The sequence below is a fragment of the Perkinsus marinus genome (assembly GCF_000006405.1).
Source record: "Perkinsus marinus ATCC 50983 genomic scaffold scf_1104296932100, whole genome shotgun sequence".
Lineage (NCBI taxonomy): Eukaryota > Perkinsozoa > Perkinsida > Perkinsidae > Perkinsus > Perkinsus marinus.
The window spans coordinates 3,565-15,830 of record NW_003215508.1 but is presented as its reverse complement, the minus strand read 5'-3'; the positions used below and the strand labels follow the sequence as shown (position 1 = coordinate 15,830).

General features: G+C 43.9%; 2 protein-coding genes across 2 annotated transcripts; one reads left to right on the top strand and one right to left on the bottom strand.

Moving 5' to 3' along the window:
- Window positions 1-164: 164 nt before the first annotated feature.
- On the top strand, window positions 165-5,816 carry Pmar_PMAR004674 (Beta-hexosaminidase alpha chain precursor, putative; the record flags this gene model as incomplete). The annotated part of the gene is made up of 11 exons (XM_002785658.1): window positions 165-244; window positions 811-918; window positions 1,513-1,643; window positions 2,301-2,385; window positions 2,434-2,507; window positions 3,104-3,210; window positions 3,982-4,049; window positions 4,305-4,384; window positions 4,660-4,792; window positions 5,047-5,151; window positions 5,621-5,816. The coding sequence occupies 11 exons, from the start codon at window positions 165-167 to the stop codon at window positions 5,688-5,690; spliced, it is 1,041 nt and encodes a 346-aa protein (XP_002785704.1). The 3' UTR covers window positions 5,691-5,816.
- A 2,174-nt stretch (window positions 5,817-7,990) lies between these two features.
- On the bottom strand, window positions 7,991-8,375 carry Pmar_PMAR004673 (hypothetical protein; the record flags this gene model as incomplete). The annotated part of the gene is made up of 3 exons (XM_002785657.1): window positions 7,991-8,089; window positions 8,140-8,191; window positions 8,275-8,375. The coding sequence occupies 3 exons, from the start codon at window positions 8,373-8,375 to the stop codon at window positions 7,991-7,993; spliced, it is 252 nt and encodes an 83-aa protein (XP_002785703.1).
- Window positions 8,376-12,266: the final 3,891 nt, after the last annotated feature.

Genomic DNA, 12,266 nt, shown 5'->3' with positions numbered 1-12,266 from the left:
AACCAGGCTTCGCCGAAAGACAACTCTCTGGCACGGTTTTAACCGCGGAGAAGCTACGCTTTTCCTGAGCATGAAATATCCGATACTCGCGATATGTTGTGAAATGTGAAATATATTTTTAAGTTAGTTAAGGGCCTGTCAGCGCCAACGCTTGACACGTTAAAATGCAGAGATACATGAGCGAGGATTCGAACCTCGCACAGGATTTTGCGCAGATTGGCATCGATTCCGTGATCGATTTAGAGTTAGCTATTCACCGGCAAGTTGAGTTGCCAGAGCTCAATTCCGTTTTTCCCTTGCCCATCCCGCCCGGAAGTCAATTGGCTCAAAGGCTTCAGGCAGAACAAGTCCGAGGACGTACATCGTATATCCTACTCCCAGGCTATAGCTAGCTCAGCTCGGATCCACCGCGCTAAGTCTTTGTGTACTGCTGTCTCAGGGACTCTGTCCCTCCACACACTTGTTCGATCGCTGCGCACAGTGCTTCCAGTGCATGAACCCAAAACCTCTATACAGGCTTCAAGAATCCCGCTGTGAATGCACCAAGTCTATCGAGGTGCAACCAGCGAAAGGTCGCTTATCGACTCATATCAGCCTTCAGGGATTGGATTCTAAGCCAGACCCGCGATAAGTCCCGACTCCAGTGTTCGGGCTGCGGGTTTAGAGGTTTAAGGTTTAGTGCTCGGTGCACTCCTATCACCTCTCGGCTTCTCTCACTCTCTTCCCACGGTTCACGAGATCCGAGCGTTTGGTAGATTTGTATTTTATTACTAGTGTTTTTCATATCGCTTTATTTTCGGCTGTATGCAGATACTCGGCTGATGATATGAAGAGGATAGTTAAGCTCGCTAATTTGCTGGGCATAAAAGTTATTCCAGAAATTGACGTTCCTGCTCATACGACTAGTTGGACGAGAGGGTGAGTACTTTTTTCATGTCTGTGGCGTTTTCTCATTTCAATGGAGTTTCATCCTAGTGATGTGAAAATTATATTTCACGACTACTGCATATCACGTTTTTCACAAAGTATTGCGCCACTTCACGTAAAACGGGTCGTGAAACTCCAATTTTGGAGAAATTTATGTTTGTTTTCTGCGGTTGCTTAATTCTGGTGGAAGTTTACACAGCGACCCATCTGGCTTCGAGAAATAACATTCCTTAGGATTTGATGACGATGGTGAAAATGTCATTAATTTGATGACATTTACACGGGAAAGTGATTGAAGAATATGGGAAATTCAAAATGAGTTTCCCCGACAACATTGACGATTTCCTCTATGTACAGAAGCCAATGAGAATTTTCCGGAATTTTCTCGCGATTTTCATGTTGCAGTAAACCATGTATATTTCCCCCAGTGCTGGTCGAAGTGAGTGAATTTACTAGGAGGATCATCCGGAAAAAATAAATTTGTCGAAAATTTTTCAAATTTTTACTTTTTTGATGCAAAAAATGTTAATGAATTTATAAAATCTTACATAATTTTTTGGGGTATCAGCGTTGCGTGTGTTGTAGGTATCCATGGTTGACAGGAGATGCTAAATTCTGGATGGACCCTATAAGAAAGGAAACGAGGAATATGGTTGTTGATGTTGTGTCTAAGGTTGTGGACATATTCTACAGTGGAAAAGGAAAAATTAATAATGGTAGACAACAAAATTTTTGGAAAATTTAGACTATATCAGTGTGAAAATATGCACTGTTAATTCAACAATTAAGATTTCTGGAGATTAGAGAGTGGGAAAAACTCATTTAAGAGGATAGTGTGGGGACAAGCTTTGTGTCACAATGATTCTTTCGTTGAATCTAGTTTGTGGGAATATACGCACCGTTGAGCTGAGGGGTTTTCGGAACTGCACTAGAGTTTCACAACCCGTTTTACGTGAAGTGGCGTCGTAAAATTCGATGAAAAACGCGATATTCGCGGTGATATGCAGTATGAATTATATTAATCACACTGCAAGGGTGAAACTCCATTGTCATCAACACATGTAATTCACCATGTGCAGATTTTCCCGACTAGTCTTGGTATTCGCTGCTGTTATCTCAAAATTTTCGTGCAATTTTCAATTACGGATTAATTTTCCGCTTGAATTCTGATTTTTCCCTGAAATTTCATTTTTCCGTTAAAATTTTTCCTGGTCAAATTTCCAGGTTTTCCGTGAAATGTCTACTCTTTCTCGTAAAATTTTCTAGTTTTCCGTGTTTAACTTTTCCTGGTAAAATTTTCAAGTTTTCCTGGTAGAATTTTAACTTTTCCTGGTGATATTTCCGAGTTTTCCGCGAAATTTATATATTTTTAGGAAAAAAAGTGGTACATCTCGGTGGAGATGAGATATGGAACGCCTGGGATACGCCAGCTCTCGAGGAGTGGACGCGAAAAAATGGGTGAAAAACGAATCTGGTTCATATCAAAATGTGAAATTCCTTTTTCAGGAGATTCCATAATCGCACTGATTTGGTAGATTACTGGATTGCCAATACCATCGCTGGAATAAAGGAAAAAACTGGTAAGAAGAAAATTAATTTTTGAGAATTTTTTTGGGGGCGTTTTCACCAGTGTTGAAGTAGGAATATATGTTCGCTTTCCCCATTAGCTGAGCTCAGAAGAGCTTATATATAAATTTGGGTAGAAGTGTAATACAGAAACCAATAAGAATTCCCTCTCAGAATTTTAATATTATCACAAACTGTTACTACTACTTCCCATCAGTGTTGGAGTAGTAGGCATATATGTAATCGCTTTCCTCATCAGCTGCTGAGCTCAGAAGAGTTTATATATGAATTTGGGTAGAAGTGTAATACAGAAACCAATAAGAATTTCCTCTCAGAATTTTAATATTATCACAAACTGTTACTACTACTTCCCATCAGTGTTGGAGTAGTAGGAATATATGTAATCGCTTTCCTCATCAGCTGCTGAGCTCAGAAGAGCTTATATATGAATTTGGGTAGAAGTGTAATACAGAAACCAATAGAGAGTAGACAATTTTAAAGGCTAAGACTGATTCCTCGAGAGCTGATGTGCATCGATGCGAGTCTAAGCCGTGTTGTTGTCGTAGGCGTTGGTCTTCAGATTTACACACACACTGGTTTTGAATTGTAGGTGCTGAAGTTTATCTATGGAATGATTTTTTGGACCAGCACACGACGCAAGCTGATGTGATAGATGCCTGGCAGATTTGGCTCTATGATATACCAAAAACGCTCAAAGTGAGAGAATATGCATATGATCGAAGACTATGGAGTTTTACGTAAAGTGGTGAAAAACGCGATATTCGTGGTGATATACAGTAGTCGTGAAATATGTTTTTCACTTTACTGGTTTTCATATCTCTAGGGTGAAACTCCAATATGAAAACTTTGAGGAAATTTGGGGTTCTTGTTCATTTCTAGCGGAGTTTATATATGAACTTTCTTGGAGAAAACTCCTGAGCTCAGCTGAGGAAATAGAAGATATATATTCCTCCAGCAATGCGTGGGAGAATATGCATTTGTGTGTTTGTGATAATAGGACGAATACGAGGGAACTTCGAAATCTTGGTGCGTTTTACTACGTGAAGTGGTGTAATACTCCATGTGAAAAACGCGATATGAAGTGAATTAAAAATACTTGACGAATGACATCTGGCAGATCACCCCATGTCACGTGAAACACTCGCAGTATTTCGCGAAAAACTCCGAGCAATCAGCATCTTACACAATTTTTTTACGATGAAGATTGTATATTTCGGGAATTTTTTTCTCGGGAAAAAGGCACATGAAATGGCTTTTACTCGCAGATGTAAGTTTTTGCGAAAATCACATGGAGTAAATCATAATAAACACACTTATTGGAGTTTCACCCTAGTGATATGAAAAACAATAGTGAGAAATATATTTCACATTTTCTTCATATCGCGAGTATCGCGTTTTTGACCACTCCGCGTAAAATGGGTGAAACTTCAAAATTCCTTTGGTGCTATTTTGCATTTTTTTTCTCAGATGGCCGCTTCGGGAAAGTTTAAAAATCTTCTCTACAGTTCGGCATTTTACTTGGATCATCTCAACGAGTGAGTCGTGTCGAAGTCTTTATTGGAATTTTACCCTGGTGATATGAAAAACGCTAGTGAAAAACATATTTCATATTTCACTTGGCGAAAAACGCACATAAGCAGTGAATAACGCGTTAAACACGTGGTATGTGTTTTGTCCGGTGTACTTCGCTTCAAGTGTTTTCAATTCATCTCATATCGCGTTCTTCACATTACGCCACTTCACGTGAAATCGGTGAAATTCTATTATAATATTTCTTTCACTTTTTTCAGCGACTGGGCTAAGTTCTATGATGTGCCATTGACAAGAGATAAGGACGGCATTTTGAAAGGTGGCGAAGCTTGCATGTGGGGTAAGAAGTTATAATGGAGTTTCATCCGTTTTATGCGAAGTGGCGTGATACTCCATGTGAAAAACGCGATATTCGCGATATAGAGTGTTTTTACTGGTGTTCTCCATATCACTAGGGTGAAACCCATTTTAAATTTTCCGCATTCTTCGATCAGTCTTTCTCATGTAAATGTCATCACATTAGTAACATTTTCCCCATTGTTATCAATCTCTTGGGGAAACGTTATTCGAAAGTTACATGAGTTGGAATTTTATTTACCGTTTTTCTCTCCTCAGGAGAATCTGTTGATGATAGTGTGTTCATGCCAAGAGTATGGCCTCGAGCCGCCGCAGTTGCAGAGAGACTGTGGTGCGCTGACGAAAGGATATGTCCTTTTAAGCACGCCTGGGCTGTTAATAGGCTCGCGAGGTGGGGGGAAAGGAGAGTAGGATATTAAGTACAAAAATTATAGTGATATAGGATTAATTATCGCAATATTGGAGTTTCATCGTTTCACGCGAAGTGGAGTACAACTTGATGAAGAACGCGATATTCGCGGTGATATGCAGTAGTCTTGAAATATGTTTTTCACTGGTGTTTTTCGTATCACTAGGGTGAAACTTCAGTGATCTTGATTTTCCCATGTGATTTTTATGATATGATCTATTACGTGTTTTCTTCAGGACGAGATGTTTCCTCTCTGCCCAAGTGCTTGGGGAGAAAACTCCATCTGATATCTCGCCGATTGGGAATTATCAGGATATGACTAATCACGACAGTCTATACATGTGAGTTATATTGGAGTCTCCCAACCAGCTTCACGCGAAGTGGCGTAAAATTCGGTGAAAAACGCGATATTCGCGGTGATATGCAGTAGTCGCGAAATATGTTTTCCTCTTCACTAGGGTGAAACTCCATTATTATAGTGCCTGGAAATTTGATATGTAAATGTGCGTTATTTTTTGAGATTGATGAGAATCCATCTGATACTATATCGCATATACAATGGAGCTTCACCCTAGTGATATGAAAACATACTTCACAAACCACTGTATATCGCGAACATCGCGTTTTCCACTGAGTATTGAGCTACTTCACGTAAAACGAGTGAAACTCCAACGCAACAGTGGCTATGAACATTTGTTGTGATGGCGACAACTTGTTCACTATAATTTGTCTCCAAAATAACACACATTTGCATATCCAATGATACCAACTCTATGTGCGATTTGAACTTGGGAGTTCTGCGTGTGTTAGATTCCATTTGAATGATGATCAGTGGTGGTGTAAAGAATGGACGACGACAGCCGATAGTGAAATGGAATAATATTATCTTGGCCACATCGAATATTATTATTATTTGGAATTTTCATGTATTGATGTCCCCTCGAGGATAATCAAAGCATCTTTATTTGCTTATTTTTCTCGGTCTTTGTCGACTAAAGAGATTTTGTGGATCGTTGGGTGGCGTTGTAGTTGGAATTTCATCTCTGGGGGTATCGCGTTGGAGATAGTTGTTTTAGTCAGGGAGGATAATATTAGTAGTGTATTGAGGAAATCAGTATTATGGACAGAACCTGATGAGGTTGCAATGAGCGGTGAAGGAGTGCCAGATCCCTTACTTGTAACTGCGGGATCTCCAGATGACTCATTGGTTCCTTGTTGAGACTATTATGGGACTTCCTATCTCACATCATCCCCAGGTCGCAGTCGCATACCTGGTTGATCGCATGAAATTTTCCGTGACAAAATTTCCTTTCCGCGGAATCTTGACGCTTGCCCGCCCGAAGGACAGACCCTGCCTCGATAGGAGATCGATCGATGGAGGGAAGGGCCGTTCGATCGAGATGTTCAAGATGTTTCACTTCGGTACTGTTAGGAGAGGGAGATGATGTGCCGGGAAATTCTTGGACTGGAGTGTAGTCGTAAGGAGCCTTGCCGACCTTAGCAATAAAACTTGTAGGAGGCATAATGTTAAGAGGAAGCTCGATCTTCTTGGTAAGAAGTTCTTGCCAAATCTGTGCCGAAGGTTCTCCCGGTAGGACGCTAGATCATTAGCCTCGTTCTTTTGCTCCTGCCTGCGACGTTTGGCTGTACGCCAGGCCCTGGCCGCTTCAATCAGTGAGACTAGATGTAGTTTGAAGAATTGTTGTTGTTCAGCTGGGATGCGACCAGTCATACGTGTAATAGTTTCTTCACCGACATTGGCCAGCAGCATGATAGAATATATCTTTCCCTCAATCAGCTGGGTAACGGTTACCCGGTAACCATGAGATCTTTGATCCCCTGGTCAATGTTCTCACCATCTAGCAGACGATCTAATATATTCTTGGTAGTAGTCTCCGGCTGATCAGCCATAAGAAAAAAATGATGGAAACAAACCGTCCCTAGAGCCAATGCATGGATGAAGTGTAGTATACAAAAGCACGAAGGCTTCACATCTTAGATTCTAGCTTGATGTACTCAGTCGTGACGTACTCACTTTTGTTCATAGCGTCACACAGGCCAGGGGGACCGGATGATTGTGCCAGAGGAGTGCTTCGCACTCCCCGTAATCGTGGGGCTCCACTGAGACGCATTTCACGTCTGCTAATGGATTAACTCCGGTTGGCCTGTTGGCTGTTCGGTGTTTCGCCGCTATGAACTCAACCCATCTCCGTCAAGGTCTTAGTTGATTGGATAAGAAGACTGGTCTAAGGCCACTGGCCTTAGCTAGGCCCGCTCGGGCCTGTAGCGACACGGTTTCCTCCCCTGCAGGCTCTTCATTACAAGCTATCGACGACGGACTCGCATGCAACCCAACAGAGCTTTCCCTACTAGGACTCGTATCCATATTGGAGTTATAGTGACGGGCTAGACCAAAGATTGTGATACAAATAAAACCCCTGTACCCGTAAGATACTCGAAATGTATCGAGCTCCAAAAATACGGACTTCACAATTAACATCACAGATCAGAATTGAATATCGGACGCGTCACTAACATACCTTGTAGTTTCGTGAGTTCTTTACTATCTCCCAATGAGTTTGATGATGAGTATACGAAAGAGAAAAGTAGTTATGATCAATCACAAATCCTCGTCCGAATGAGTGACAACTATAGCAGAGCTGTCAGGCCTCAAGGAATCATTCTCACAGGGCCGCCCGAGCAGAATACGCGTGCTTATTGTCGTTGCACGCAAATACATTGAGTACGAGAATAGGGAAAGCAGATTGGCAAACCAGATCCCCATGAGTGATCATCCATACTAGTCTGCTAGTCTTGGATTCAAGGAAAGCTTCCTCCAGTGAGAGAGCTAGCTCAAGTTGTAGTGCGCGTAGGTGAAAGTCAGGTCGCCAGGGATATCTGAGGACAGAGACGTCTACGGTATCTAATCGATGGTAGAAACTTAAGAACTAACTCTCTGCTCCGTAACATATTCCCTCGTAAGTACTGTACGCTCTCGCCGAACGGGGGACTTACCTATAATCTTGATGAACTTCGTATTTTCGTAGAGACGAATAGCATGGTTGTTCGTTCGATCCACAAATAAGTAGACAGCGTCCCACTTCGGATAGTCTCCAGGAAGCTGAAAGGCAAATGAGCAATGGCTTGAGCTGCTATCTGATCAATGGCCTCATTTGAAACTCATTTGGGAGCAAGTCTTGCTAGCCTCACATCTCTGAACACCTGCGGCAAGAGTTTCGACCCGATTCCTTTGTTTCTCCAGGTTTCCGCCACGTATACCTGAAGACCCGGATGAATTACGGTCCGCCCGATAATGTTTTCCAGCTCACATTGTGGATATAACCAATGATTCCATCCGGTTTCTTCTTGCTCTGTGGTGGCCTGTAAGAGAAATGTTCGAAGGATCAAATTCATACCACCAGACCCCCTCAACGGTGAAGCTCTCCCAGGCGAAGACGACTCACCTTTTGGCATCGATTGCAGCCTCGACATCAGGGGGTGTGTTCTCCGAAGGGATCAGCATCCCTACCGCACCAATAACTTTCTGAGAAAAATATAGAGCCATCCCAATACAGCAGCGAGCTATTGATAGCCAATTAGTCTGTCATCAGCGCTGGCGGCACAGTGTGCCGGGCACACCGAAGTCGGTTGTTGAGTGGTGAAATTCATCAGTGTTGGTTCAAAATCACTGACTAGGTCATTCCGAACAGAATTCTTGTCTAATCAGAACGAGCAGAAAATGTCACAGCAATACAGGTGTTGCTTGGAAGAAGCTCGTGTGAGCTAATTACAGTACACGGCTCCCCCTCTCTAAAAATCGATTGAGGACCCGAGAATTGCCTGAGGCAATTTGCCTCACTCGATCGCCAATGGTTGCTGCGACCCAACAGCGGAAGAATGCACAGGCGAAGTCTGGTCCCATGAGGGACATGTCATCTCCTTTCTGGTATTTGCGATAAACCACATCGTTGAGTAAGCGCGAGCCATATCGCCTCGGTAGTGGTTCCGTTAAGAAGTATCCAGTAACCAGGCTAGGCAGCAAAGAGAGTAGGACCATCATTTCTAAATAGATATTATTCTAAGGATAAAAAACCTCTATCGGATAGAGTCTATCCTTCGAAGCCGCATCCCTTTGTTGAAGTCCCATAATTGATGACTTCTGTCAGAAGTTCATGATCTCCCTAGACTGAGCTAGATTATTCGTTCTATCGCACGCAAGCACGAAACACTCGGGACAGTCTGCTCCAAGGATAAGGCTCGGACGGTGGGCTTTACCCCGGGCTTAACTCGCGGAAATGCGGAGAAGAAGTACATGATTACGGTTCTCTGAGATAGACAATTGCGGGCCTCGAGCTCCGTAGGGAGGAAGCTCTATAGCATTTCTCTAAGGCCCAATTTTGAGCCAAAACCTGACCGTCATATTCACGTAGCGCGTGACACGCAAAACTTCGTGAGGGTTTTCAAGCGTCATAGAATATACCGAAACGAGCTCCAATCGCAAATTATCCTACTGGAGTTCGTGATCGAGTTCATGGAATCCCTAGTGAGCACATGAAGTACGATGCAGATGGAGCTCTATCCGATAGGGGTTTTTTCATCCTTAGATAAAAATATCGATCTAGAAATGATGCTCCTAATCTCTTTGCTGTCTTGCCTGGTCACTGAAGACTTCTTGATGGGACCACTACCGAGGCGATATGGTTTGCGCTTACTCAATCATGTGGTTAATCGCAAATACCAGAAAGGGGATGACATGTCCCTCGTGGCGACCAGTGGCGCCACAGAATTAAGCTGTGAATCCTACCGCTGTTGGGTCACAGCGACCAGTGGCGATCGAGTGAGGCCATTCTCGAGTTATCAATCGAATTCTAGGGAGGGGGAGTCGTGTACTCTAGTGAACTCACACGAGCCAAATCTGTATCGCTGTGACATTCTCTGTTCGTTCGAATCGGACAAGGATTCTGTTCGGGTGGACCTAGTCAATGATTTTGAACTAACACTGACGAATCTTTCCACTCGGGCGACCGTAGCTTACTGTAGCTGCGTGTTCTCCCTTTGAGTGTGAACGTGCGTCTTTTACGACTGGGAGCAGTTGCTCTTATGTTGTAATCTCGTTTGACTAGCACTTGGTCTATACGTAGTGGCCTCACTTTTGCGATTGAGTAGCAAATGATTTGCTGCAAATCCATTATGATTGTGATGTTGGGTTCCTAAGAACTCTACGTGCTGAGGATTCCGGCTGAGCCCCTACGTCTGGTCTCACGCTTCGACAGCTTTGCACCACCTCTCTACTACTCTTTTACCTTTCTACTCCCGACGCCGAGGTCATCTCACACTTTGCTAGTACTACATGGCAACCGCGCAGCACTCTTGTTATCGAACGTGCATTGTTTGTTCAGCGAGAATGGTATGTAAGTTATGTGTTAACTTTAGTTAAGCTACTCTTAGTTGATATTCGCAATATTCGCTCGCCGCTTGGCCCGAGGAGCTACCCAACCAGATGAGATGGTACAGTTGTCAACAACAACCTTAACTCAGGTTAGAGTTGTATTAATAACCTCAAACTCAGGGCTGAATAATCCACGAATAGACGGCTATGTTCACCATTATAGATTCGTTAGTCGTGTTGGTGGAGTTGTCAAGATCATCAATCAACATAACCATATGAGAGAAGTTACGCGTTTGTCAGCTGTAGCACCGGAATCATGACCTCTAGAACTCAACGACATAAGGGATTGGTGGGAATACAAACTTGAACCAGAAACTTAGTAGTACAGAGTTCTACAGCACTATAGCGTAGGGGCGCTAGAGAGACAGGTCAATAGCATCAGCTATGTGTACTATCACAGGAGATCGCCTAAACGGGGACAACACCTCACACCTTGTTCTTGCTCAATTGATCATTGCTTCAACTGCACCTTGTGCAGTTGACTTTTACGCTGCATGGGAGGAATTGCCGTGTTCTGTACATACAGGCATACCGGGGCTCACAATGCATAGAGACAGCTGCCCTGTCCTCGTTGGAGACATACACGTTCTTACAGTAGTTCGTAGTGACAGCTGACCTGTCTTCGCTGGAAGCATATTGGGGCTCACCAAGCTACATAAAGACAGCCGCCCTGTCCTCGCTGGAGGCGTACAGAGCCTATCGAAGCTGCATAGACGCGACTGTCCTGTCCTCGCTGGAGGCATACAGAGGCTCACAAGGCTGCATAACGACAGCTGCCCTGTCCTCGTTGGAGACTACACGTTCTTACAACAGTTCATAGTGACAGCTGCCCTGTCCTCGCTTGAGGCATACAGGGACTTACAATGCTGCATAGCCGCGGCTGCCCTGTCCTCGCTTGAGGCAAACACGGACTAACAAGGCTGCACAGCCGCGGCAAGGCGAGACGAAACCAGCGAGCGGCTCGTATTGCGGCGACCATGAGACGAAGGTTACCAACGAGCCCAAACAACGCGAAGTTCACAGTAGGATGCACAAAAGCGAGCAGGCCGGGGCTATGCTGACCCAGAGCAACGTATTCATGAGCTTCGCGACAAGCGAATATAAAATTTATAAGCCCTCTCTGCCCTCGGCTATTCTACGCTGGCAGCAGGCAGGGGGTCCGCTCGCCTCACGGATTTATTACCGCAGTACGAATTTTTAGCAGAGCGACGCGACCATCCGCAACTATATTCAACTTGGGTTGATAAGTTAAGCCTTATAACTTCGTTATGTCTCGTGGGAAGTGAACGTTGACTCGCCTGGCTCGAAATTCGGGTTGCAGCGTGAGTCTGACTCCGCTTACCATCTAGCATAGCGATTTGAATTAGTTTCTATCTCGTTGAGTAGTGAAATTGGTTTCTATTCCCTCGAATTTGGTTTGCGGTTTTCCACATCGTAGGAACTCGCCTTGTCTATTCGTTGCTGAATGGAAATGTGAGTCACCGGTATATAAGGTGGGATGTAACACATCATCATTACCCTGACTCAGGGTCCCTGAGTATGGCTTATGAGCTACTGAGCAGCTGCTGCTCCTCACAGAAGTTCATGGAATGGCGTATGAACTCCTAGGAGGTGAGCCTCCAGAAAGAATGACGATTGGAGAGCAACATATTAGAGCCATAATGAAGGACCCTGCAATCTGTCGTGAATTAAAAATCACTGAAGGAACAGCTCTAGATGTTCCAGTTTGGCGAGAGACAACGGAAGGAAAAATGTTGGCAAGTAAGAAGCTGATAGAGTCCCGAACGCCCCGCTTTGTGATGGAATTATTGAGCGCATTAATACCCTGGTTATGTGCGTTACCCACCATAGTAGAAGACTCAAGAGACTTACTAGCAGGACTCAATTACGTGAGCAGGCTAATAAGCTAGCTGATACCACTGACGACCGTGCCTTCATAATATGAAGGATATGAAGTTCATATCATACGACATAGAGGTGAGGATAAACCTGGTTAATCGAACGCGC